At 43.1% G+C, this 27821-nt stretch overlaps 1 protein-coding gene across 1 annotated transcript; it reads left to right on the top strand.

Moving 5' to 3' along the window:
• On the top strand, positions 1-26881 carry plekhf2 (pleckstrin homology domain containing, family F (with FYVE domain) member 2). Its single transcript, XM_069656797.1, has 2 exons — positions 1-131; positions 19910-26881. The coding sequence occupies exon 2, from the start codon at positions 19921-19923 to the stop codon at positions 20659-20661; it is 741 nt and encodes a 246-aa protein (XP_069512898.1). The 5' UTR covers positions 1-131; positions 19910-19920; the 3' UTR covers positions 20662-26881.
• The last annotated feature ends 940 nt before the right edge of the window (positions 26882-27821 follow it).

The raw sequence follows: 27821 nt of genomic DNA, 5'->3' as shown, positions 1-27821 counted from the left end.
AGCTGCTGTCCGTCTCTGTCTGCGGACTCTGCGGTCTCTGAGGGGGGAGTCACTGCTTTACTGACATTATCTGGACTACAACTCAGCTTCAAGTCACTGCAAAGTTACCTGGCAACGAGAGGAGCCGTCGGGTAGGTAGTTTTTCTGATTTAAAAGTTGCCCCTGTTGCTGCTCTGTCACAAGCTACAGCTTAACTCCTCCGTGGGCTGGTGCTACTTTTTCCCATTCATGCTAACAGGCGCTAGCTGGTTAACTTAGCACACTAAAAACTCTCCTTTGTGTTTCATAAAGTCATAAACTTGTACGTTTGACATACAGCTGTGTGTAGAGACAACGACAAGAGCAAATATTTGAGATAGCTTCGGTACCAAATGAGCGGTGTTTATGTTGGAAGCTAACTTCTGTGCTAGCATGCTAACTTTGCCCACTGGCAGTACTTTGACAAACTTGGGCGACAACTTGAAGACTCATTGAGGAAACTTTGTGGGTAATAGGTGTGGAAATAAAGACTCATGGTTACTTTATGTGCCTCTCACGTGTTGGCACTTTTAATCCTTTTGATAAAGTCATTGTGACTTATTTATTAATGGGACTGGAAACGCTCCATTTATCATGCTCTCCACAGCTTGTGTAGGGTTAGCTTGACGTTTGATTTATAACAAGCACTTTGCTGAGTTTGTGTTCAGTTCACCCACCTGTACGTTACTGTACAGGTAACCCATGATCCGACAGAGGTCTGTAGTGGAGGTGAATGCGTCACCCTGCATGTGGTAAAACTACCTCAAAATGAGGAAGTTTGCCTCGTCTTCACTTTGCTTGAGTCAGGCTTTGAAAGGGGTTAAAGTGGGTTAAATATTTGTAATTGACCACTTATAAATGGAAGGTGTTGTGCCTCCAATTAAGGTCAAGCCAGGTTCATTCACATGTAGTTCAGCCTGGTGGTTATAAGCTTATTACATCCAATTAACACGCTTCTTACTTTAAGACAGGAATTCCTCACCCTCCGCAAAGTTTGTAGATCTGCTTCATGACTTCCACTTGTGCTTTAGTTCCACACAACATTATAGTCATTATTATAGTCCTTGTTATAGTTCTTGTTTTATAGGGCATTGACAGATTATTTACATCGAAAAGGAGATATTAGGGAGAAAAGTAGATCAAAAAATGTGTCATGTCCTCTTGAACAATGGGAAGGAGGCCCTGAAAATATGGAAATATAATAACAAGGGCGGCATGTTAAAAACACTTTTATTGTAGTGGCTTAATCATTAAAAAGGTCAGGATGTTATGACTCCTGTAGGTAGGTCAGAGCTTTATCAACCCAGGATTACAGGCGTTGATTAAACACCAGAAAATGCTGAAAAATGCCATCAAATTTTGAAGCAACGTAAAATGATGTGTTCAAATGTCTTGTTTTGTCTGATCAGCAGTTCAAAACAACAAAGATATTTACAATTTGCACTAATATTTAACACCAAAAAGCAGCAATCGTCACATTTTGAATGCAGGAAACAATATTTTTGTTAAGATTTCCGGTAAAGCAAGTTAGTTTTCTTCAGGGAATCATCCACTTTATCGTCACAGGAGACCAGTTTGAGAAATTACAGTCCTCACCAGGAAGTGGATGTAGAGCTGCCGCAGTATCATCTTTAAAAAATGGTCACGTCTCAGCTGAAGTACAGGTCACACATACAGAGTTCACTTTTATGCAACATTTTGACAGTTGTAAACATTAAACACTCAAGGTGAAAGCCAGCTTTGGAATTGGAAAAGGAATGGATTAAATTTGAGGCTGAATGTCCTTGTAGATTAGAGTGAGCGATCGCAGGAAGGAGCGGTTAATGGGAATGAGAATTAGGATGAGACCTTGGCAGAAAATATGTTTTTTTATTATGAGTCAGGAGGTGTTTGAGTTGGTAAGTCCAACACGACAGGTTGGCATGATGCACCTGCACGTAGACCTTGTAACAAACTGGTAGGGAGGATTCCTGAACATGTGACCTCTTTGTTGAGACATGAGACTAAAATGCCGCCCTGCTAGGTGCGGCTGAGGAACAAAACTTAAATTAAGAAGTTCAAGGCTCAAGGATGTCTTTATTATCCCTGAGGGGCAATTTGTTTTACATCCAGCAGTACCACACAACAATCACAGCAACAAGAAGAGGTTTAAAATAAGAACCATATCAATGGTTACAAAAAGGAAGTGACAACAAATAAATAAGTTAAGTAGGAGTATAATAAAGTTGATGGAGCTTATTGGTTTCAAAAGTGAAGCTGATGCTGAAGGGCCTTAAACTTTCTTTCAACCATGCCTCTCAACGCTCAGGAAAGTTTCCCAGCAGCCCAAATTAACATCTTCAAAGGTCATATTTAGGGCTGCCTCAAGTGATTATTTCCACTGTTGATCAACCATATTGTATTTATATAGCGCCGAATCCTAACAAACTTTATCTCAGGACACTTTAGAGCAGGTCTAGAGCGTACTCTTTGTTATTACAGAGACCCAACATGAATCCACCATGAGCAAGAAAAACTTCCTTTAAGAGGCAGAAACCTCGAGCAGAACCAGACTCAGTGGTGAGCAGACATCAGGCCGACAAAATCAGTTGATTTTCTTCTTGAATAATTAGTAGTTTTCATGTTAAAAAAAAAAAGGCCAACAACAGGTGAAAAATGTTGGGCAGTGTCATCATGTCGCCAAACGTCAGAAACGTCAGTTAAACGTCAAAGATGAGGAAAGAAACCAAAAAATATTCACATCCAATAGTATGCAATCAGGGAATTTTCAATTAATCTTAATAAATTACTCTGATTAATCGATTGTCTAAAAAGTTTTGGATGGTTTCCAACCAAAGGACATTAAGTTTCAAGTGTTACTAAACAAAGAAAAGCAACACAGCGTACCAAAAATCGTCTTTTATTTGTTTGGACACTCAGAAGTTGGCCAGTTTTAATGATATGCAGCCTCACTAGACAGAAACATATGATCTTAACGTAAAACGTGAACTATTTAAAAGGAGGAAAATATGGTCTCTGATGTGCCATGTGCACCACGGCTGATTTTTGTCCTACTCTTTGAGGACTAAAAATGTTGCAGGCCGCCACTTTTGCTCTTCTGCTTTTCTGGTCAGTAGTAACCACCAGTTCAGTCACATGTAAATAAAGATCCAACAGTGAACCTCCAGTTATCCACTCCCAAGAGAGGAAACTGGAGCGGCGGGTAAAATTATCGAGCGGTTAATCCGGTGTTCAAGCTGCTGGAAGAGACAGAGCGTTTCCTTGAGGTGTCTTCTTCCTCTTTGTGTCTCAGCGTGGTTAAACTAGTTCTACTAGCGCTAAAGAGGGCGAGGCTGAGACGCATTAATTACCTGACAGGTAATCTCCCCTCCCCTTCAGCTCACCTGCTTTCACTCTGCACAGTGATGAAGCACAGGATGTCTGGTGTGTAATCCAACACCCAGCACACGTAAGCCAACGAGTCTCTGTTTATAAATGGATGCAGATTAGCATAAGAATAGCAGGTCACTTCCTCTGTGCTCTAACAAGTAGCTCACAGATAAACTAACAGATTAACTCAATAGGGAGCGCTTGATTCGACGCACTAGAGCTCGCTTTACCTCTTATTTATATGGATACAGATTGGTATCTATAGGCTCCCTAATGTAAATCATAACCACGCTCACAGGTGCTTTTTTATGTTTATCTTTTATCTGTTTGAATTTATTCTTCAAATAGTCCTGAGGCGACACTGGGGACAAGGTGTTTCATATGATAATGAATTTGAGCTTAACTTTGTGCACTCGGGGTGAGCTGAGTGTTTTCTTTCACTGTTCAACAGGTGCCCCGATATTTGAATGTTTCAGCGTAGGACTGGTTGATAAAATGAGTTTGATATAGCTTGCGCTAAAATTTACTCTGTTCGATCTTGGTCTGATCGCTCACGTATCTGAGTGCTCCTGAACGCAGCACGACTCGGCTCATCCCCCCTGAAACACGGCAGTGAGGGAGACATGCCCTGACTTGTTTACTGCACCTATTACAGAGACACCAGTGATCGACGACGGACTGTTTTTATCGTGTGTGCATCCATGCATATGTAAGGTAGTTTTGCACTGATGTTTATGTTACACTCTGTTAGCGTCGACTTTGGTCTGTGAGTGTATTTTTGGCATTTGGTAACTATTTAAATGTAGCTTCTAAGCTACAAGATATTTGCTAACATTTTTATCCATGCACCTGATAGGGAGAGTAGTACAGTCAGTGTCTACTTTCAACATCTACACTTCTCATTTTCATATCTGGCCACATTTAGCCACAAACTATTACTCAACTCACTCACATCTCACTTCTCCATTTTTCTGCGTTTTACACTTGTGTGTCTGTAGTTTGTCTCCTTGCTGTTGTTTCTGCTGTGAACATGAAGGCATGAAGGGCTCTTCTATCATTGCACAAGTACTAAGATTCGTTTATAAACATTCAAACCTGGAAGTTCTCCAGTGTAAATGCATTAGTACTGGTGGAGATGTGGACGCAGCAGCTGATATGAAACCCAGGACCTGATGATGATTTGGATTTCACAGTTGTAAGAAGAAGCAGAGCCGGTTAGAAACATAGTTGAGGAAATACAGAAAACACATGGACTCACCTGCCTCAAATCTAACCAAAGGTACAAGGAAGTAGAAAGGAAGGAAACAGTTGTTTTACCCGTCTACAGACTTGAGAAACACGGAGCTTTTTTCTTAAGAAGGCATGGGCAGTACATGATGAGACAATATCCTCTTCTGGTCTAATGTGTTTCAAAATAATGTGCATTGATTAATGCACAGCTATCACTCAAATTCATACTGAATCCTTTGTAGAAACTAAAAACAGAAGCGGTCCCAAACACCTACCTTGGGGTACACCGCACATGCTTCATGGCTCTAATCTCAACATAACTGCCTTTGAAATTTACGTGTTGGTAAGATAACTTCAGAAGTCACAACAATTCATCTTATTTAGTAACAACTTTACCCACAGGAAGTGATGAATAAAGATTAAAGTGGGTCGAAAATCAAAGATGCAGGTGAAGGAAGTGCGATTACAGGCCCCTGTAGTGACAGGAAATCGATCTCTTACATGAGTGCACCAGTTTAATATGAGTCTGTAACACTTGAATAAGCTTTTCTGTCAAGTATGATGACTGAGCTCATTGCAGGACGATTTACTTAAACTTAATTTACTTCCTGTTTCATGATGGCTTTGAGTAAAGCAAATAGACACGCTTACGACTCTGTACATATATTAGAAATGTGTAGAAGTTTAACATTCTTGTATCATAATAACCCTAATATAGGTAAATGAAAGCCAGGTTATTTTTTGTGCATTACATACAAAGTCAATGCAAAGGTGTTTTTCAACCTGAGCAATACAGTTGTGTCATTTTTTTGTTAGCATTCAGACTCTCCTGATGGACTGAGGTTGCATCACAAGTGTTGATGTCGAACTCAAATTGAAAAAATGAAAAATACAAGCATTTTAAAAGTTGTTTGCCTGTCTTGCAGACGGACTTGACGAGGCATGAATTAGGACTTTTTATAAATCTGCTTCCCGATGAAGGTGTTTCTGCATCCTTTTAACCTTTTAATTGTTATAACATTTCAGTAAAATCTCTTTATTTTGGCTTCATAGCGCTGCACTAAGACAAATTTCAGCCCTCATGTGACTTGCTAGATACAGTGAAACTGCCACTCAGCGGAGACAGATGGACAGGCGCTCCACAGCTGAAACAGAACGCCGGGAGTTGGTGTCCATCAGAGAAATCCTGGTACTGATCTGAGCTAACAGCTCATCACACTGGGTACTGGTCAGCCTCAGGGAGCTGGAAGCAGCAGGAGAGTTCATCCAGACACAGCTCAGGAGGAGGAGGGAGGTTAACCAGCTTTGTGTTTGCTTTTGTGATGTATCTGGAAGTGTGAGTATTGATGGTTTCTGTTTCATCAGTGCACGCTCTTCTTGATTTCCTGAGCTACAAATGAATCATGGAATAAATGCACACACAATGCTGAGGGCCTGGACAGTGCTTATTGGGGTTTGTCATTACTGATGAATAGATGGTAAAAGGTTGTAAATCAAACAGTGAAAGTCTTGTTGAAGTTTTTATTATAGGCATTTCTTTTCTATCTGTAGCTTCCTGACACTTATGGATTACTTTAGTGACTGTTTTGTCGCCGCCACTTGTTTTTTCTGCTGTTTGCATCGATCTGTTGTGGGCGAGTTTTTAGCTAACGTGATTTTATTAAGTTGTTTCCATGGTGCATGTAGAAGCACCCTGAAGTAGCAATAAAGAGCTGCGAAATGTGGAACTAAAGCCAAACATGGGTCATAGCTTTCTGCTACCTGTTGGGTTTATTTGCATTGGGAAAGGTTCAAAGGTCGATCTGCTGCACACATGAGCTCAGAATGAGGGAAACAGATGGAGGCCTGTTCAGAGCACATTCCTCACACACTCCATCCTGTCAGTCCCGTTTTTAACACCCGCCAACAACCGTCCACACCGAGCTACAAGCTGTGCCCCTTCAGGTTGAAAGTGTGTTTTCAAACCAATGACCAGGAGCACCTTGACTGTTCACAGAGGTCACACTGCCTCGTAAGCTTCAGCTGGAGCTGCTCACTGAGCTAGAAAGCCTCCCTTTAAACCCGAGAATGCCGATGATCATGTGCACGTTAAAATCAAACTCCGGGGTTGAATGGTTCTCAAGGTTCCCATGAAATTCAAGTAACTGTAGGTATTGATAGTTTATAGTCTGGGAGACTTTCAGGGTTGTTGCTGTGTCTTTAGCCCTTTTTACGCTGCGGTTCCGCCTCAGCGCCGTAACGTAGCTCCGTCTTCATGCCGCTTTTGTCATTCTACATTGGACCACGCACCGTTGGCGTAAAGCCGCCCCGCTGTGCAGCGTTACGGTGTTGCGGAAGCAAAACGTGGGTGATGTGTAAACAAACAGCGCGGCACTGTTCCGCCCTGCCTACGCCTCCGTGCGTTCTACATAGAAGACAGTAACAGAGGTGTAATAATCCCGCCTTGAACTGGCAGTGTAAAAAGAGCTCTTGGTTGAAAGTGACGGGGGCTAGCGAGCTGGGGATGGGAGCCCACTTTAGCGCTACTGGCCACCTGCTAATTGTTATCAAAAGGATATTCAGGGTAACAGAAACTTATAGTCTAACAGTCCCTGGTGATACCCATGTGGTATTTCCATAGGCATTATAGTATAACAGCTTAACAGGTAGCTATAGTAAGGTACAGCGTTGCCCCTTACACTTCCCATGAAATCCAGAAAGATATTTTAGTTGTTTTATGTCATATGTTCCACTCATCGTAACCGATATACCAGTAGCTATCCAAAAATAGGCTTTCCTCTGTGGTTCTGCTGTTGTAGCATCTGATCAATTTCATTTCATTCTTGTTGGGAATCCGCTGCACGTTTGAACCTGATGTGTATCACTTCCCGGCTCCTTCACTTCATGTGTTTGAACCTGCCTAAGTGAGCGATTAAACCCTCCCTGCTGATGACAGTGAAGACAGACGTGAGTTCAGGAGTGACTGCAGAGGCTCCAGCTTTCCCAGGCTCAACCCAAATCTCTGCAAAGCTAAACACTGATATTACTGCTGGATCACTGTGTTGTTTGGCTGCTTTCCCCAAAAAGGTTGAAATACTTTGAGACTGAAAGTTTCTTGTTGCTACTGGAAGCCATATTTCTGCTGATGTCAGCGTGTGACCTAGAAAGGGAAAGAGTTTCGTTGGGGGGCGTTTCGTCATGGAGCTGATGAGCGTTTCAGGACAGCTGAGGTCAGGAGGGAGCAACTGGAAACGACTGTTAAGGTCATTTTACTCTTTTTTTTTTTAAGCTTCTGGAGCTAAAATTAAACACTTAAAAGATTTGCGTGCTCATGTGATAAATGCTTTTTACTTCAGCATACAGTATTGTGGTAGTGTTCCCTTTTTGCAGCCCAACTGGCACACACAAGGCTGTCCTTTCAGAATAAGAGAGGGCATGGACTGTGTACGAGACACTGATGTCTCGGTGCAGCTGAGCAGTCATTTGTCAAGAGGTTTGGTCTGTTATTACTCTGATTACAGCTCACTGTGGTTTTTAATCAGTTTCAGCTCCTCTTTGCTCCTGAGAGCAGGCTGTGTAAATGATTAGAGACGGCTGTGATGAGCTGAGGAAACAGTTTTCACTGTTCCCGCGTACCAGAGGTCAGCGTGAGGAAGCGTGGAAACAGTGGGAACAGGTCCCTGAAGGTTTGAGGGAAAAATCTGTCTCATTCTCAGTTCATGTATCTGGAAAGTTATTTGTTCATAGATATGAAATGAAGTCAGTGCTGCAGGTGGAAAGAAGCTTTTTAACAGCAGGTTAAACTTTTAAGGTAGAAATTAAACTCAAAGTGAAATATATGGCAGGTTTGTTAGAGCTTTAGATACATTTTTACTGTTAAAATGATCCTAAATTGATACTCCAAAAGATTATTAGAATCAAACACTTCCCCTTGTATGCTTGTAAAACTGGCTGTGAAATGCAGTTTGGTGACAGGATTACAGGCAGTTTATTATGCTAATGCTAATTTCATCAATTATCTGTGAAGGAAGTTGTGCATTCAAAGCATTTTCCTGTGAAGTCTTGATCATGAGAACAGTTCGTCATCAGGTGATGAAATGTAGAAACGCTCCATCTTGCAGCTCCTCCTTGCTTCACAGGAAGTGATGTGTTTCCAGTTAGCAGGAGCAGAGAATCAGATTTGGCATGTAATAAGGAACAACATCTGTTATCAAGCCAATTCCATAGTGCTTAATTAAAGTCCAGCCTACAGAAATTTCTCATCTCATACCCACCGAAATTAACGAGTTTTTCAGACCCGGAAAGACCCGCTTATAGATGCTGATTGTCTCTTTTCCCATTGCCAGTGAAGTATACTGTTGGTCTCTTTTCTGCTGCGTCACCGTCTGACGTCAGAAATGTGCCCGAAATGTGCCACAGTGAAGATGTCGACGCTGACAAATCTGGAACGATGTTCGAGCGATGCTTGGACAAACGGGCGGAAATTTGTAGCTGAGATGACGAGGAGGCGCAGAAGTTACCGACGGAGCGTAGCATCCCACCGGAAAGGGGGCGGAGATTAGCGTGTCGACACAGGTTTTGTTTTCCCATCAATGCCGATCGGAGCCGAGGCGATAATTACCCGGGCCTACTGCAGAGTCATTTGACCCGGGTCTGAATGCAGATTGTAACCTTTCACACTAATGTCTAAAAGGATAACATTGTCATGTGATGACATTTTTTTACTCAAAAGGTCAGGGGTCAACCTCATTTGAACATCATTACATCCTGGAAAAATATGTTTCTCTGCCTTATTCCTATCTTGTTCTTGTGAATGCAGTATCTAGGTAACGCCTGGAGGATGCATCTTCAGATATGGTACAAACATCCACTTTGACTTGAGGAGGAACTGGTTCGATTTTGGTGGTCAAAGGTCAAAGTCAATGCTACCTCACATTCGTAAGATGCCTGTGAATGCAATATCTCAGCAGCACCTGGAGGGAATTTATTACAAGTAGTTTATCCTCATCTTTATCTCCCCCTGAGTACCTGTTTGTTACTGCTGTTATAACTCTTCAGGTATGGCCTTGAGGTTGGCTTTGAATTTTCTGTCTACATTTAACTTAGAGACTTTTTAGGTTAACGCCAGGACTCTTCAACGTTACCTGCCATCCAGTGCAGGCAGGTAGAGGCTTTGGCTCCCTCTCTTGTAAGTTCTTGTCAAGGTGTGGTACTCAAATGTTCCCAGACCTGCATGAAGCCTGAGATCCCCTAATGATTGAACATTCCCCCGGGTGATGGTTGGGAAATGCAAAGTTGTACATGTTTGATTCAGGATTAAGGTGTGCGTAATGGTCTCATCCAGGGAGGAAAATTACCTCCAGACTGGAAAATGAAATACTGTGAATATGCTAACAGAAGGAAGAGGTAATGATTGTTTTTGAGAGCATTGTCAGTGTGAAGCTTGAGACACGATAAGAATTGTTTTTATCTCTGCTTAATGACCAAAGTGCGCTGACACACTTACTGCACTTACTGTAATCAACACTAAATATAGTGCTAGTCCTTTATAATAGTGCTTATAATATGTCCAGTCTTTGCAGTAATATTGAGACTAAATATATTGCATTAAAAGTGAGCAATATGCAACTGCAAGAAACTTCCTTTTTTCACTTTGACACTGAACTAATCAGATTTCTGTGTCTGGTTTCTGGTGTACGTAATCTGCTTTAAAAATACGACTCCAGGTTATTTAACAGGTGGGACCTTGGTTTAGTTTTCAAACCATCACCTTTAACAACAGATTATCCTCCAATCCCTTTATCTGTGCTCGTACTCACACCGCTGCTGTGTAATCCTGTGTGCATACAGACAGGATGTTGTTGACACGTCGCAGCAGGGCAGGATATTCAGGTCAGCCCGAGCCGATAAGAGCCTCTCTGAGGTGGCTCTCTGCTATCAGGACTGTCCTGTTTGGATTCAGTCAGGTATAAACATCCAGACCAGGTGCTGGATGCTGCGTCATGAATCACAAAAAGAAAGTTAATCCCCTCACAGAGTCATCGTGCTTCTTTATTTCTGCTTTCTGGCTAAAGCAGCATCTCTGGGAAAACCTGTTTTAAGCCACTTTAGCAGCACTAGTAGTTTGATTAGCTTTGTTTTTATTGCAGACTCGCTCCACTCATTACACAAATTTCACAATAAAAGCTCGCTTATTACCGACGTGCTCCCGTGATAAGCAAGGTCTGCTTTATAAATCCTGCAGGCGATCCTTTTCTTTGCAGCGTTGAGGGTGAAATGCTCCCAGACTTCAGATGTCTAAGGATACGATGTTGTTGCATCTGCTGCAGACATTTGACTATGTTTAGTTTACTTGTCGCTTCCTGGTCGCAACTTTCAGCAGAGATAGTAGGGATGGCTCACCCCTCTGCAGCTCCGGAAAATTATGTCATATCTGCGCACAGAGTGAAAAACATGCACGCTGACGTAACCGACTAATTATCAACAATTAAATTCATTGGCAACTGATTTTGTCAGGGCTCGTTTACGTCTTATAATTTTTCTAATTCATCCAGATGATGATAAAAATGTGATTTACTGTGCAGCCCTAGTTGGAAACCTTTAAATCAAAGCTGCAACAGTTCAGCAGTAACTTCACACAGCGATCATTAAACAGTTAAAATAATGCTGATTTGTGAAAGTACAAACAGGAACACAGGATTGAAACTAAACCTGAGCTAACCAGGGAGAAGTTCTCTTTCTCCAAGGAGACCGTTGGTGGTTGACGGTCATCAGCCGTGATACCAAGCAGGGAGACGGCAGGTCTGCTTGGCTGTTTTGTTTGGTATGGTTTGACTTTACACGTATTGATTCTGCTTCTTATCGTTCCTTGTTTCAATTCCAAAATGATTTTTAGTTCAAACATTTAGATAAGATACCGGTTTTTATCTTTAACCAGACTTGCAGCTAATTCGTTTTCCAAAAGCAACGCATTTTGCCTTGTCATGATTTCTTCCTCTAAAGTGAAGCTCCCGTTTTTGTCCATTCACAGCACTCCAGCTGACACTCTTGATGTTAGCTCTGCAAACTAGCTCCTGTCTAAAAAGCAAAATGGATACGCTGATTGAGTCTCTCTTTATTGGATTAAATGAACGCATGTTTGGTTTGGAAGAGTTGTGTCAAGACATGAAGTTTGCCGTCTGTGTTCAACGTCCCTGAAGAATGAAGGTGTGTTAACCGGATGCTTCTCCATGCAGGCAGAAGTGAGGCTCTAAGAGACCTGAAGAGGTTATGCTTCTTTACGTCTTTGTTTGCTTTTTATATAAAGATTTGTAGATTTCTTTTCACCTTTAAAGCAGCAGTCTTTGTGATCAGTGTTGTAAAACAGTGTAAAGGTGCTGTATCCTGCTTTCTATATGCTGGAACTTCACCTTGTAAAACAACAGCAGCAGCTCAAACAGAAAAACATACCAACACAAGAGGCAGGGACAATGACAATGGCTCGTCCTCGACAGCATCTGCCCTCACATTACCCCCCCAAGGATAAATGGGTGTCCTTGTTATTTTGCGGCTGCTGTTTACAGCCCAGAGAAACGCTCTTTCTCTTTTCACTCCCCGTCTTTGTCATCGTCACTCACTCTCTCCCTTCAGCGTCTGACTCATCGCTTCCCTTCCTCTCCGGGCCTCCCAGTGTGGAACCGCTGGAGGTTTAAATTCAAGTCATGTAGAAGAGATGAAACTCCACATCCTCTTTTTGTTTAAAGTCAAAGTAGTTTCACAAGTGATTATCTTCAGGTGTGCCGAATGTAAGCTGGGTTTCTACTTCACAGAAAGGCTTTAAAGACTTGTTCCATTTTCATTCTGCTGCAACATTAGACGGATGTAAAAGGTGATTGAGCTTGTGTTTGGGCTCCATCAGTCTCAAAAAGCCCAGAGCTATCATCATTGAGGTGTGATGGCAAACTTTCTGTTCCTTTTGGTGAAGCCAGGCGTTAACGATAAAGGACTTACAATCAGTTCTTCCTTCTCCGTGCGCTGCATTGTTTACAGTCCAGTGATCAGCCTGAGAAGCGACCGTGTGTTCAGATCAGAGTGAAGGTAAATTCTCCCTCCAGATGTGTCTGCTTAATAAACTCTGTCATCTCTTGGTTCGTCCCATCCCTCTCAGAGTCTCAGTCTCACTGTAAACAGTAAGTTACACAGAGGCTGCACTCTGGCTGACTTCAGCGGGATGAAGCTTAATCGTTGTCAGATGATGCTGATGGACCACACAGACTGTTTTTTCCTGCATGCCACCAAAGCCTGCTAATGCGTGATTGGTCAATACTACTCTGACTACAAACAACTACAAACGTAAACCAGAACACTTCCCGTAGTAACATCCGGCACCGCACCGACAGAGTCTACATTTTCATGCTGAATGTAAATAAAGATTAAGGGCTCCATAGGCTTCTTTCAAGGTCTAAAAATTATACATACTGTTTGTGTTGCTTAAACATACTGCTGCTTTATGTAGGGGGCGCTGTGGAGCCATTTTGCAACTGCCACGTACCTGACTCGTATCAAATGTACATTTTGTCCTCCTCTGACTCGCCTTTAGTGACTCAAAGATGTGATTTACTTTGGGAAGACAACGAGTCCTCTGCACTGTTTGTTGCTTAGGCTGTAATCAGTCTTCATGCAAACATAGGTAACCTGTCTCTCTTAGGTTTGTGTTGAAGAAACGGAGCAGGTAACTGAGCCATTTCTCAGCCTGCTTCATGATGTCTTCACGTCGAGGCTTTTACGACCTGTGTGTATCTTGTGACCTTGCTGCAATGACGTTTTTACTTAAACTCTGAAGGTGACGTCACATATTGGCTCTCACAAAAGCTTCTGATGTGGGTGAAATGGGTTTCTTTTGTTACTCAGGTAATAATGTCTGAATTTAACTTGAAGGGAGAACAGCTGCGTCAAGCTAATACCTTTCTTGTATATTTAATCCCACCTTTTGTGGAGAACAAAGAGCTGTACGTCCACTTTTCCTTCTTGTGTTTGTGGTGAAGGTTTATTCTGATTCAGTCCCGGCAGTAAATAGCCGGGCCTTGTAAGCTGAGAGAGAGGACAGCACTCCTAATGAATTAATCATCGGGTTTATCTAAAGCCACTGCTGTTTCTGTAACCCAAGGTAGCACAGCCAGTGGCTCGGACGCGATTGGTATTCAAGACGACAAACTCCAGACGAGCTTTGGCAAAATGTTCCAAAATAACATTTTATTTTCTGCAGCTTCTCCTGATTATTTGTTGGACTCTTGGATGCACTTTGAGCCTTGTTGTGCAGGATTGAAGGCATTAAATTATGACTTATTATTTAGATATTTTATAAACAAATCCTCAAACACAAAAGTTAGTTTGATGCAAGGTGTAGAAATAACTTATTATTTCTTGATAACTTCCTGCAAAGTTTCCTAGAATTAATTTTGACACCTTAAATTATAGAAATAGAAACTTGTTCATTCATGATAATGAATCAGTTAACTAATTCCAAAGGAAGATAATCTAGAAATCCATAATTTATTTCAAAAACAACAAAAATAAAATCCCAACCTGAGAAAGTTTCTCTATTTTCTCAATAATAGGTTCCAGTATTTCTTTTTCTTTCCAGTAAATATTCCACGAAATAACTCGAAAACGGAGATCTGCAAACTGTTACTGTCGGTTGCATTTTTATGAGTGACTCTAGAGGGACTCGAACCTTTAACCCGGGCAGCATTGCAGCTGATACACGCCTGAAGCGTGCGCTGACCTGGCTCGGTGCAGGCAACATCTGTCCGTCCTGGTGTGTCTGTTTTCTCAGATAACACAGCAGCTGGTGGAGGTGAGCTCCACTGAGGGTGAAGCTGGCATTAAGAGACCGGTACGCCACCCTCCATCTGGCTGCCAAACCCGACCGGTCCCCAAGGTGGGAAGCGGACACCTGCTGCCAGCCTAATGCCTATTAAGTACCGCTTCTGGCTGTAAATGATTGAAGCTCATTTAACCCATTACTTAAAGAAATGTAAAGTAGTGCTGGGCGGTATGACGGGTCTTTTATACAGGTTTACAGCAGGGTGGGCGATATGACCTAAAATGTATATCATTAATATTTCTTTTCCTTTGGCGGGATCTGTATTATATTGCAGAATTACAAAATGAAAAGGTACTCTACTTTAAACATGATCCTAGCTCTTTTTCCTCTATTGTTAATGTAAGGGAACACATCAGTGTGTTTTCATGTTAACAATTAACAATTACACTTCATATTTGGGACTTGAAAGTCTATTTTCGATTTTACAAAACAAAAATCCTCCTTCTTTTACCGCGCTTGGTTCAGCGACCACAAACAGACCTGCTAGCTGCAGCTACTGCTTCTAATGGTGTTCAAATGTATGTTTAATCAGTGTGAGCAGCCCACGTGACGGGAACTTTTGGAAACGAAACTTGCACGTCCTACTTCCTGTCGCCAAATGCACAACCTCATGCCGTGTGTGCGCAGCAGGTGAAGCCATTCCACGGCACCTCTGCTCCGTGAACGGTCCGTTCATGCGACCACAGCAACGGGACGACGTTCCGCTAATAATGAGGACACGTTCACTGAAAAGCCGACTTGTGTAACTTGTGTGTCTGACTCCATCATCCCACTGACATTATGTATGACGGCTGCAGCGTTGCGCGTGTCTACAGGCAGGTGACACACACACACACACACACACACACTCTGCATGCAGAGCGTCAGGTCTCTGTGTGCTCTGCAGAAGAGATAGACTGTGTGATATCAGTCGGGCTTTTCCTGTAGATGATGGTGATGGAAAACGTGCACGAAAACCAAAACGTTGCAGAATCGTTAAAACGTGACACCGGTGACGGTGTGAAGCCGGTATACTGCCCACCCCTAAAGTGTCTCGAGCCACTGCAACGCACCGATCTTAATCACACTCCATCTATAGATGGATAAAACGATTTATTACCTGATTGTCTCATTCAGAATACACACATCCCAGTGAACCCTCTCCCCCTCAGGCCTGGTGGGACTGAATAATGTTAGACACTAGCTGGTGAACATAGTGGAGCATGAAGCAGCTGAGGAGATATTTCCCCCCAGGAGCTGAAGGAAACCAAAAACAGCTGAAAGGAGTGTGAATACTCTGAATTCATCGAGTGGAGACAAGCGCGCTCTGTGACTGCTACAAGTCTCTAAACGAGCTCACCACATCAACGTAAAAGTTGTGTTTCTTCCTAAGGCCGCACGGTTAAGGCCAAAATGATAATCACAATTATTTATTAATTTTAGGGACTTTTTTTTTTTCCCACATTTAAATAAACAGAGCGACACTTTCAGCTTCGTCTTGTGCTGCAATCTGGCTCATGTACAAATTTAACATTAAACTGAGACTTGAAATCAGGTTCTTTACCTGAATGTGGTGCATCATGGGTAATTTCAGTGTGTCTTTGGCAGTTGGGTGGATAGGGTGTCTCTGTACAGCGTCTCTGTTCTGGATGTCTGACGGGGAGCAGCTCGTTCTTCCTCGCGGCCTTCGTACACTCATCCTGCTGTGCTTTGTGACTCTGTAGTCGTGTTGCTTTGCGGCGCAGACGCAGGTTTCATGACCTCTCTGCTGATGATTCTTTCTCACTCTGAACCCGAAACGCCTCCAAACAAGCGCTGACGAGCCGTTTCAGGGGACCAGCTCTTCGTCTTCTGTTCCAGACGTTTGACTTTAGTTTCTCTGCCCGTCTCTGTTGTTCACTCTTCCACTCTAAACTGCCGCTGCGAGGTAGGCGCTCATCACATGACACACCAGCTCCCCCAAAAGTGAAGCCCAAACCTCTCCATCGCCCCCTTGGGGAGCGGCTGTTAGTTTAGGGAGCGCTTGATTTGACATGCAGCAGAGTTTTGATCAGGATTAATATTAATTTTACTGTGCAGCCCTATTTCCACGGCAACCCAGTGGCTTAATCGTCTTTTCTTGTTGAGATAACGGCGTCATTTCCTGAAGAACTGTGAGTCTAGAAATCAGGGCACGGCATGGAAGCGTCATCTACAGTATTCCTGAGCTGGTATCTATTATTGATTTGACATTTGTATTTGATTATTAAAGACAATTAAAGAGAATAAAAAATATGACGTCAGTTCAGAGAGAGAATATTATTAATTCAAGCTTTTAATGTTTAATTTATTATCAGGGCTATAAGTCATTTTGATCCATGTTAACATAATTTAAATAATTAGTGGGGTGTTGGTTAGCGAGTAACTTTGTTCTTAGTGTAGAAGCAACCAGTGAAAACATGCAGAGAGATCTCCTCCTCGTTCTCTGTGTGTCCCTCGTCTCTGAAGGATGTCGTCACTGTAACATTAATCTCTGCAGAGCAAAGAAATCAGATTCTTCTTCCTGTCGTATTTTCAGTCCCTTTCATCCCGCTCGGCCTCGGTTTGATTACTGGGTTGGGAGCCTCCAGCCTGTGTTTATTCCGCTCTCGCTCTCCGGAGCCTTTGCTCTCCGTGCCGTCATCTGTCTGCTGATGGGAGCTGGTTGGCCGGTTGCCCTCGCTAACAGGGTTGACATGTCAGCAGCCCCCACCGTCCTCCCCGGGGCTTTCAGCAGCAGCTCTCTTTGGGTTATTAGTGTGCAGATCACTGGGGAGTCCGGCCCAGGCTGCACCGGCTTCTGCGGGCTAATTAGCATCGTTTCCAGCTCTGTGGCGTGAAGCCGACTGTGCAACACCTACACTTTGTCTTCTTTGTGTTTGTTAGTTCTGGAGTTTGTTCCAGGGACGTCCACCCACTACAAAACAAAAGGGTGTAAACAAACGCTCCTCATGGAGTCTGCAGCTGGTTTGTTGCTCAAACTTGTGGAAAGTTCAACTCACTGAGGTCGAGAGGTTCAGAAAAAACTGCACATCTGATTTAGACTGAAGTGCATCTCAACCCAGGGTTAGAGGACTTTTCCTGTGTCATTACATTGATCAATAAGCTTCTTGTAATACTAATAATTTATAATGAAGTCACTTCTTGAGGATTTCTTATCAGTATTTTTAATCATCCTTTAAGCAGCAGATCATTTTGTTGATTAATCAGTTTGTTGTTTGATCTTTTAAACAGACAATCTCGAGGATCTCAGTTTCGTTCTCTTGGGTGCCACCTAATGGCGATATAAGATAATTGCGGAAGGATCCCCAATTTAACCAGACGTCCACGGTCGGCTCCCTCTGTCACATTGTAACTCTTGATTTTCCTGGCTGACGGTCGCTTTCCTTTTCAGACTGTTTGCTTCATCTGAGCGTCGAGTTTGTTTCTTCTTCTTTGGATTTTCACTTCTTGTTGAAGTTGTATCTGTAGTCATCCATCTTTTCTTTGTTTGTTCAGCCATAGTAGATTACTATTTACTCGCAACACTAGCAGAGAGCGGAGAAGCAGCCGCTTAGCTCCGCCTACCCTCTCTGGCAGACCAACCACTGCTGGCTGATGGAAAACGCGTCACTAACTGGACGCTGCCACAGACACCCAGCCCATAATAATACTATATACTGCAAATGCAAAGGCTTTCATCGGTGGGCCACAGGCTCAGTCACTGTTGTGTTACCTCATTCAGAGATAGATAGAGACTAAACAGACATTTATTTACATGAAAATCTTTGAGATTATTTCTTTAAGTGTCTAAAAATGTCAACCACCGTTAATCAAATGTCCACAAGCTGAAGGTTTACCGTTAACTGTCAAAGAAAGTTAACTGCAGAGAGCTGTCCACCTCCAGGACCCTGAGGCGTGCAGGCGTCCCCCCTCACCCCCGGTCTCTTTCACACCCTCCCCTCCAGCAAGAGGACGCAGTCAATCAGGACCAAAACCTCACATTATTTGCGCACCTGTACAGCTCTAATTACACCTGTTGCACATATTTTGTATGATATTATTTTTAAAATATTTTTCTTCTTGTCTGTTTTTGTCTTATTATATTGTTGCTACTGTTGCTGCTGGTTTCCACTGGTTGAACATTAGTCTCTTCTCTGTGGTGCTTGTTGTGGTCAGTCTTGTCGCCTCATAGCAGAAAGTTTAATTAGCGCCGGCTGGACAGATGATCTACAGATAAACGCATTAAAGGAGAACTCACAGCAGTGCTCTGAAAAAGAGCGAGCTCGTGTTTGTGTCTGCATTAAACTGTACACCATCATGCATGTGAGCATCTCTCTGAGGTCACAGCTCTGCACTCAGCCCTCCGGGCCCGCCAGACAGCGCCAGCACTCCTCCATCTCCATCATCAGTGACCTTTGACCTCCTCTGTGCAGCTGTAAGAAAAACCCGAAGCGGTGCTCTCGCTGCTGTGTGGGTCACAGCGGAGGAGAGGAGATAAGTGAATTCTCTCTGGATGAAGTGGAGTCCAGGGCTGGAACGTAATTCAATATTGATTAATGTGTCGATCATTTTTCACATTAATCGATTTTTAAAATGTCTAAAAAATGGTGAAAAAATCTCCATCAGTGTTTCCTAAAGCGGCGTCCTCAGATGTCTCACACATAAGGATGGAGTGGACTGCAGAACATGTTGATGAATAGAAACGTATGCATCATGCTTGTGAGGCCTAATTCTCACTGCAGCTGCATGAAGCGCTCTGCTACATGACAGCTGCGACAAACATCAGAGGGTTTCTAATCGGTGTGAGATCAGCAGATTCCTGCGTGAAGTCGCTTTCTGCAGCTGCGGTCTAATCAGCATAGATATGTTTCTGTAGAATCGGATCATGTGACACTCGGCACACACGTGACGGGTCTTTCATAGTGGAAAATGTCATGATCAGAAGGTGGCTTTGTGGATTCTACTGAGCCGTGTGGAGGAGAGGGAAACGCAGCAGGACAGAAAGAGGAATCGTGACTTTGTGTGATTTCAGTAGAGGAACAAGTATGTGTCTACAGCTCAGCTCAGACCCGCTAGACTTCATGCGTCTGCAAAAGAGCGACAGACAAACAGATTTGTTTTTTTACGTGCGACTGCTTTATTTATTTATTTATTTATTTGTAACCAGTGTCAGGTCACTTTTTTTAGGCCTCCAGGAACCGTGATCAGCGAGGGCTCATTTTGAGACTGAAATTTACAGCCTGCTGTGTTGTTGCTCCTGCATAGCTCCGTGTGCAATGACTCAGCGGAAAAACAACAGCTCAGAGATTCAACTGAATAAATGCAAGTCAACTCTGAGTCTTTTAGGGGGCCGCCATGCCTACAACCCGATTGTTTTTGGATGTAGGGCTGTTGGAACCACTGATTTATGAGCTGAACTTGTAAAAGAAACTGACGCTGAATCTTTCCTCTCTTCTTGTGTCCCTGCAGGTGAGGTGAAGATGGTGGACCGGCTTGCCAACAGCGAGGCCAACTCCAAACGGATCGCGGTGGTGGAGGGCTGCTTCGGCGCAGCGGGCCAGCCGCTGGCCATCCCCGGCCGCGTGCTGATTGGCGAGGGCGTCCTCACCAAACTCTGCCGCAAGAAGCCCAAGGCGCGCCAGTTCTTCCTCTTCAACGACATCCTGGTGTACGGAAACATCGTCATCCAGAAGAAGAAGTACAACAAGCAGCACATCATCCCGCTGGAGAGCGTCACCATCGACACGGTGCCGGACGAAGGCGACCTGCGCAACGGCTGGCTCATCAAGACGCCCACCAAGTCCTTCGCCGTGTACGCCGCCACCGCCACAGAGAAGTCCGAGTGGATGAACCACATAGGGAAGTGTGTAGGGGACTTACTGCAGAAGAGCGGAAAGGCCCCGACGGGAGAGCACGCCGCCGTCTGGGTGCCCGACTCTGAGGCGACGGTGTGCATGCGCTGCCAGAAGGTGAAGTTCACACCGGTCAGCCGCCGCCATCACTGCAGGAAGTGCGGCTTTGTGGTGTGCGGGCCGTGCTCGGAGAAGAAGTACCTCCTGCCCAGCCAGTCGTCCAAACCCGTCAGAGTCTGCGAGTTCTGCTACGTGCAGCTGACGTCAGGAGGCCTCGCGCTGCGCTCAGACTCCATCAGCCGGCCGGGGTCAAAGTTCAACAGCAGCAACCTGTCGGACGACGACGACGAAGACGACAGCAGTGACTGAGGAGCGAAGCTCTCCTCCTGACAGCATCTCGTCCACACAGGAGGAAACACTTCTTTCTCCTCTCAGAAGATCGACTCGTGCTCCGCCTGAGGATTAATTCACTCTGGAGATCAAGTCTCAAACCAAAATGTTTTATTTTTTCTTCTTATTCCAGCTGGGATTAATATTTTCCTGATTAAACAATGAAATGTGGAATAACCTGGGTGGGAACTCCAGGAGGACGTCCATCCCGTCTCTCTGGACTCTTCATCAGGCTGCAGTTCGTCACTACAGAACACAATGGTGCTAACGAGAAGCATCCCCTCCCCTCTTCTTCTTCTTAAGTTAATTTAATCCTCTTTTTTAAAGTCTTTGTTCTTTAACTACACAAGATGATTGCTTGTTATTTCTGCAGGGAAAATCTAATATTTGGGCTCTAACCTTTATCTCCTCTGACCCTCAGGTTCGACACCCAAAGGGGCTTTTTTGTAACATCATTTAGTATTTTGTAAACTGTCTGCAGCTTCATGTCAGACCCTTTTATAAATAACAGAGTGGACTTTACACTTAACCCAGAGCTTTTCTAGTTGACCTAATAATATAGTTGCTTCTGACAAATCAGCTGGTCTCACCGTGGGTGTGTTTGTGTCCGCTAACACACTGCGTGAGCCCGTAAACTAACTCTACCTTCTGCCTGTAACGTCACGTAGTGCCTTGTAGAAAGTCGAGCTCAGCGTTCAGAAAGAAAAAGGGTTTTTTATTTTTAATGAATCCAGGCTGCAAAAAAACAGGGATTACCTGACAGGTTGACTCTGAAACACATTAGACAGGAGTGAGTTGTTGTTTGGTTGTGTGTGTGTGTGTGTGTGTGTGTGTGTGTGTGTGTGTGTGTGCTGCAAACAGAGGAGAGGACAGACGACAGAGGAAGCGTTTAATTTGGCTTTTTCCTGGAAAGTTTGTTTTCTTCCAGACGTTGGAAAGACGCCTGAAGCAGCCATCAAGCACTGACTCTGAAATTACGTTTGAGAAGTTAAAAAGCCCGTCACTTAGAGCAGCTTGGAGGCTTTTTTCCACGACAGGAACTTTTCAACCTGGTTCGAGCTCGTGCTTTGTGCTGCTTTTACCAGATAGTTTTGCAAAGGAGACGTCCTTAGGTTTGCTGTCGTTGTTTTTATGCAATATTTGTCAGGGAGCGATTATAAAGAAACTGGAGGTAGAACCGTCTGCAGGATGCACAGCAGCAGAGATGTTTAGATACCGTTTTTCCTTCCCCATATTAGGGCTTTTTTAACACTGCCAGTTTAAGGCGAGAGCATTACGCCTCTGTTCCTTCTTCTATGTAGAACGACTTCGCCCCATCATTCCGCCTCTGAGCCGGCATCGGAGGTAGTAACAGAGGCTAAATGGCGTCTGTGCATGTTTTGCCTCCACAACGCGGTCCAATGTAGAATGACCGAAGTGGCATGAGGACGGAGCTTCGTTACGGCTCTGAGGCGGAAGTGTTAAAAAGTCTTTTGATTCTGATACCTGAATCCGAACCCTGAAAACAAGCTGTGCTAATGTTAGCAGCAGCACGGCTAACCGTTCCCACCAGAGAAAGAAACCCAGATTTTTAACATGAAACTGCTTCATTCGTGTTTTTACCGGTTTTAACTATTTAAATTCTTAAAGTGAAAAACACACCCTGATTTGCTAGCTTTGACTAACGTTGCACTCTGCTAGCATCGCACTCGTTTTTGCTCTAGTCACTTGACATGTACCTGAAATCAGTTCCTCTTTGTCGCTCTGAAACAGCAGCTGCTCATGGCAGCCATGATGTATCTTTATGTTGTGTTTGCTGCTGTTTTGGAAAAGAAGAAACTGATTAATTCTGATTCTGATCGGTGCTTTGACTGGGGAACTCGCCGATGCTTGATACGGCATTTTAGGCTGTGTTAGAGACATTTCAGACACCGGTAACAAATCAGAATAACTTAACATAAGCATAACCATAATTAATGTTTGCAGAATTAATGGAACAATTTAGAAGTTTAAACACGGAGTCAGTCGTACCTGAGGGTAGAAATACAGCATATATAATGTTACCTTAACCCTTGACCTTTCCTACATTGAGAATATCTTCATAAAAGTGATTAAATTAATAAAAGAAGGACACACAGGCACAGGACTACATTTACCTCTGTTTGGCAGCTAGCAAATGCTAATTTCAGTCCCTCCCTTGCGTGCTTCCAGGCTACCTAAAGTTTCTTTAAAGACGCATGTTTCACACGTCTGTTAACCTTTACATACAAGGCAAACATAAGTCACAGAAGAGACGGTGCACACGCGTGACCTGCAGACCTGCACGACAACTCCAGTTTGGAGGCTTGTAAGAAACGTAAAAGGGGAAGCGAGTTGTAAGTAGAAGGAACACCCTCTGTGTGCACGCCTGCAGCTCAGAGAAGCAGATCCAGCTTTAGTGGGAAAAACTGGGAGTGCTTTAATTCAAACGTTACCCAAACATGAGAGGGAAATGTGATTAATTTAGTAACATATGTCCTGACGATGTGCTCACAAGAAAACAAGCAGAACTCTCAGATCTTCTGCATAAAGAACTGTTGCTGCATGTTTAGTTCCTGTCGTGGAAAAGGCCTAAAAAACAGACATTTTGTGTTTTGACCCAAAGAATATCAGCTCTGACTCGATGTTTCTTTCAATGTAAAACTTAAAAGAGCAGCAACATTATATGAAAACATAATGCTTTACAGAGAGTGGCAGTTCAGTTGTTCTGATTCTTCATAACTTTGCAGATACGTCCAGTGACTGATGAATGAATGAATTGCAACAATCAGGAAGTGTCTGGGCTGTGTCTCGTCTTGCGTCAGTCCGTGTGATTCCTCCTTGCTCTGTAGTAGAGGTGGTTTGAATTTACTGGAAAGAACTAGTCAGGAAGTGAGTTCGTCGTCTTCCTGCCGTTGACCCCTCCCTGTGCTGCTCTGAGGTCAGAGAGCCACGACAGGTCACAAAACAAACCCACCCCTCCTACAGGAACTTTCCCTGCAGACTCTCGGCCAACACAAGCTCTCACAGCCGTCCTCTCTCTCTCTCTCTCTCTCTCTCGCTCTCTCTCTCTTCTTCCTTTCCTTTTTTATTTTCCAGCATCAGAACTTTCCTCTGAGAAGCACAGATCATGTGACAGGTGTGTGACTGGAATCATGTGATCAGCATCTGTTCCAGGAACTGAAAAGGCTGCTTCAGTTTATGATAAACTACCTGCTGCAGCAGAGCACAAAGTTCAGGTTCATAGACGTTCCTGTCGTCAGTTTCTCTTCCCGTGATTCCTGTGAAGAGTTTCATTCCTTCTTAAAGAGGCAACACACCGAAAAACCCCTGAGAACTGTTTAACCCTCATGTTTCTGAATCATTCACTTAGATTTAAGTAGTTTTTTGTGATATTACCGTGTTTTCTACTAAAGTTGTTTCTTTTACTCAGAGAAATAGATTTTAAATCACGTCTGAACACTTCCTTATATCAAAGACCAGGTCCAGGACTGGGCATCACTGGGAAATTGAGTCCTGGTCCAGATTATATTCAGCTGATTTGGGTTCAGTTTTGTCTTGACTTAACATTTAAAGGGCTTTACACACCGGCAGCACCTTAACAGAACCCACTGTGGGTTCAAAAGCAGCAAATTGTCATCATAAATTAAATCATGAATTCCTGTAACGCCTCCTGGCTGATTTGTGTCCTGCTTTATAGCTGTGTCCCCATTTACTATAAAGTGCACAACAGCTGCAAAAGTGATTGTTAAAAAATGTTGTTAAAATTTCAATGTGGCCAAATTTTTTGAATATAAAATGTGAAAAATCTGCAGAATCTTGAGGTTCTCTGGTGTCATCGAGACATCTTCAACTAACCATCTTCCAGGTGTATGAAAACATGTTTGTTTGGAGCGGATCCCAACAGACATCACGTCATCGGGATTTTAAAGAAATGTGTGAAATCGGTCAGATTGACTTTGATGTGGTTTCATTCCACATTCTGCAGATGGAGGGACGGGCACTGTGTGGCGTCAGTTCACTTGCTTCATACTACAAATAAACATTAAATCTATACAGCAGGACATTTACAACCAACCGTCTCATTCAAGTGACAGAATTCAGAGTGTGGACATTGTTTCCTGCAGTGCCACACAAAGAGTGAAATCCCATAATGCAACGTGTGACATGAGGTCAATGATATCTCCAATTTCAATTCAATTTTTTCTCACCAAGTCCAGTTTCGATTTGATGCTGCTAATGTTAGCTTCTTTTTAGCCGGTGTTTTCATGCTGAGGCATTCTTCAAGATAATATTGGGCTTAACATCTCCACCAATCAAGCGACCGAGACCACATTTCTCCCACGTTTGTTGAAGGCGAAATAGGGTTTAAATCAGACCAAAATTCTGGACCTGTGAATCCTCCAGAGCAGCTTTACTTTACTGTTAATATTCTAATCTTTGTCTCTTAAATAAGGAAGGAGCTGAAACGCTTCAGGTACAGAACAGATGTTGGAATGAAACTCTTCAGAGGTGCACTTTTATCTAAACGTGATGAGACGTCTGTCCTCACTGGAAGCGTTTTATGTTAAACAGGGAAAACAATAAGTTGCAGCTGCATCTAACAGAAGAAGCAGCTCAACCAGGTGTTTATCTACATTATGACTGTAAAAAGTCTGAGCATTATGTTTGTACGCAGTCTGTAATCTCTGTTATAAGATGAGGTCAGCAGCACCTCGTCTCAACTGAAATTTAAAGCAGCAGAACAGGGAGAAGAAAGGGATCATTTTCTTTTTTTTACGTCTTTTGATTTTACAGATTTAATTTGCTGTTCATGTGTTTGTTGCTGCCGTACAAGCAGCCGAAGTGATTAGAGAATTAACATGTTAATGATCACTAACCAGCTGTCCTTTATACTCACCGTGGCCGCTGATGGTGCTGGCGGAGGAGACGACACAGAAGCACAGAGTCCGGCTCAGGTTTGCTGTGGATTGCACTTAACAAAGCTGGCACATTGACTTTGATGCAGGTCGAGTTATGACGTCGCACTGTCGGGTCCACAGTGACTGTCGGATGTTTTTAAATGAATCTTCGTTTTAATCCTGTTGATTTTTGTACATTTGTACAGATGTGTTTGGGTTTTTTTGTTGTACAGTTATGATCAGCTCTGAAAGGATGACTGTTTTCCCTGTACTCCTCCTCCTCTTCCTCCTGTCAGTCACATCTCAGCATCTGCAGCTTTTTCACACTCGAAAGCACCATCAAAAACTTGTCTTCCCCACATCTGGACTTTAATGACCCCTGTTCCTCAGCAGGGGTTGATGCATGAACTCTTGTTGACACATTCAGTGCGTTTGTACCACAGACTATAAAAGAAGTGAACGTGGTGAAGGTTTCGAAGTCTCCAGCTTGTTTTTTGGGGAACAGGAGTGGCCATATTTGAGAGCGGGTGGAGCTGTAGAGGAGAAAGGAGTATGCAAACGCTGCAGCAGGTGCATCCATATTCCGCTGTAACTGTGACATTAATTGGGATGCTAATTTTAGCTAAAAAAACAAAATAGTAGTTAACCTTGAATAGTATTACCTTGTTAATCACAGGTAGCCCCTCCCTAAACCCTCCCCTCTTCCTGGTCTGTGTGACTCTCAATGGGAGCATCAGTGACTACATGAACATCATGCTGTGCTGAAGAAGACTTGAAACTAGAGACTGAGACCAGAAACTCACCAGGAACATGTTTACTGAGGGAATAAATTAAGAGAGGAAGAGGACCATTTTCTCATCTGCTTCCCAACAATCAGACTTTGAAGTCGCCCCCTGCTGGACATTAGAGAGAATGCACTTCTATATTGGCTTCATTTTAAAGACCTTTGGGTATGTCCTCTTCGTTTACACAGTCTATGGTGTGTGTGCACTTTAGTAACCCGGTTTCTGCAATCAGGAAGGAATAAAGCTGCAGATCCTGAGATTTGAGGAGAGCAGACGTCTCAGTCGACTGAAGGAGACATGATTGAGTTTGTCTCATGGAGGTTTAATTTTCCTTCTGTTGCTTTATGGTGTCGTTTTTTTCTTAGTTCTTTTTTGTTTGTCATTTTAATTATTTTAAAAAGCTTCTAAAAAAAGGGCTTCAATCAGAATGTAACCCAGCATATCATTGTTCATTACTAATTCTCTCAGAAACCTTTAAGTATATGTTATCTATAAATAATGTATTGCTTAAAGCTGGTCTGGTGTCTTCTTTTGTCTTCTTTCAGCTCTTCTGCCTCTTAAAATTAAATAAAATGATAAACAGCTTTGGAGAATAGATCACTGTATTAATAATTCATATATATCTGCAGCAACAAATAAAACGGATTGACTGAACAATCTATTTAAACTGTGTAACTGGAAGCCAGCAGGGAAATATCCACATGTTCCTGTAAGAAACTTCAAAGGAATCCGACCTGCAGTGATGCCAAAGACTGTCATTGTACGCATAATAATGACCGAATTATAATCTCTAAAGACAAACAGATAGCAGCCAGAGCTTCTTCAAAACACACATCTTAAAGTTATTAAATATTAACTGCATATTAATTAAGTTCAGCCAACGGTTTGAGACAATTCCTTCCATGCCAATGAAGGTAGCACCCAAAGGAAGGAAAATAAGAAGCTACAATTATTTTAGTGTTAGTGGGAATAATAATAATGGCATAAAACACTAAGGCTGTTATTTTAATTTTAAATTTTGACTCATAATTTATGTTATTATGGACCAGAAAACGGGGTTAACCTTTGAATGTTTAAAAGATAAATGATATTGTGGTGCATTCGAGTGCTATGCCACACAATAACAGTCTACTGTAATAACCTGGTGTTGCGGTTTCACACTTTAGCTATATGGAAACTTGTCTTATTTTCCTCTGAGATTTTAGTTAAATAGAAGTATTAAGTTTCATCAAGGAGGTTAGTTTTCGTCAAATTCACGGGTTGCACTTGAAGGCATCGCCACAGGCAGGTCCCTGCAGTAACTCCCACCGCCACAGGGTGTCGCTGCTGCACGCACACAGATGTGACAGAACGTTGTAGAAGACAGGTCAGTTGGCGGCTAAGCGTCAATAAACATGCAGTCCAGTAGGTGGCGATAATGCACCAATAAACTGTTAAGATGTTCTGTTCAGATTTA

Source organism: Semicossyphus pulcher, unplaced genomic scaffold, assembly GCF_022749685.1.
Source record: "Semicossyphus pulcher isolate SPU_LCO1_2020_fin unplaced genomic scaffold, fSemPul1.0.p SCAF_9, whole genome shotgun sequence".
NCBI lineage: Eukaryota > Metazoa > Chordata > Actinopteri > Labriformes > Labridae > Semicossyphus > Semicossyphus pulcher.
This window is presented reverse-complemented; position numbering and strand designations above follow the sequence as displayed.

Bases quoted from the DNA above. Each gene is read 5' to 3' on its own strand.
- plekhf2 (XM_069656797.1), top strand. From the start codon at position 19,921: ATGGTGGACCGGCTTGCCAACAGCGAGGCCAACTCCAAACGGATCGCG.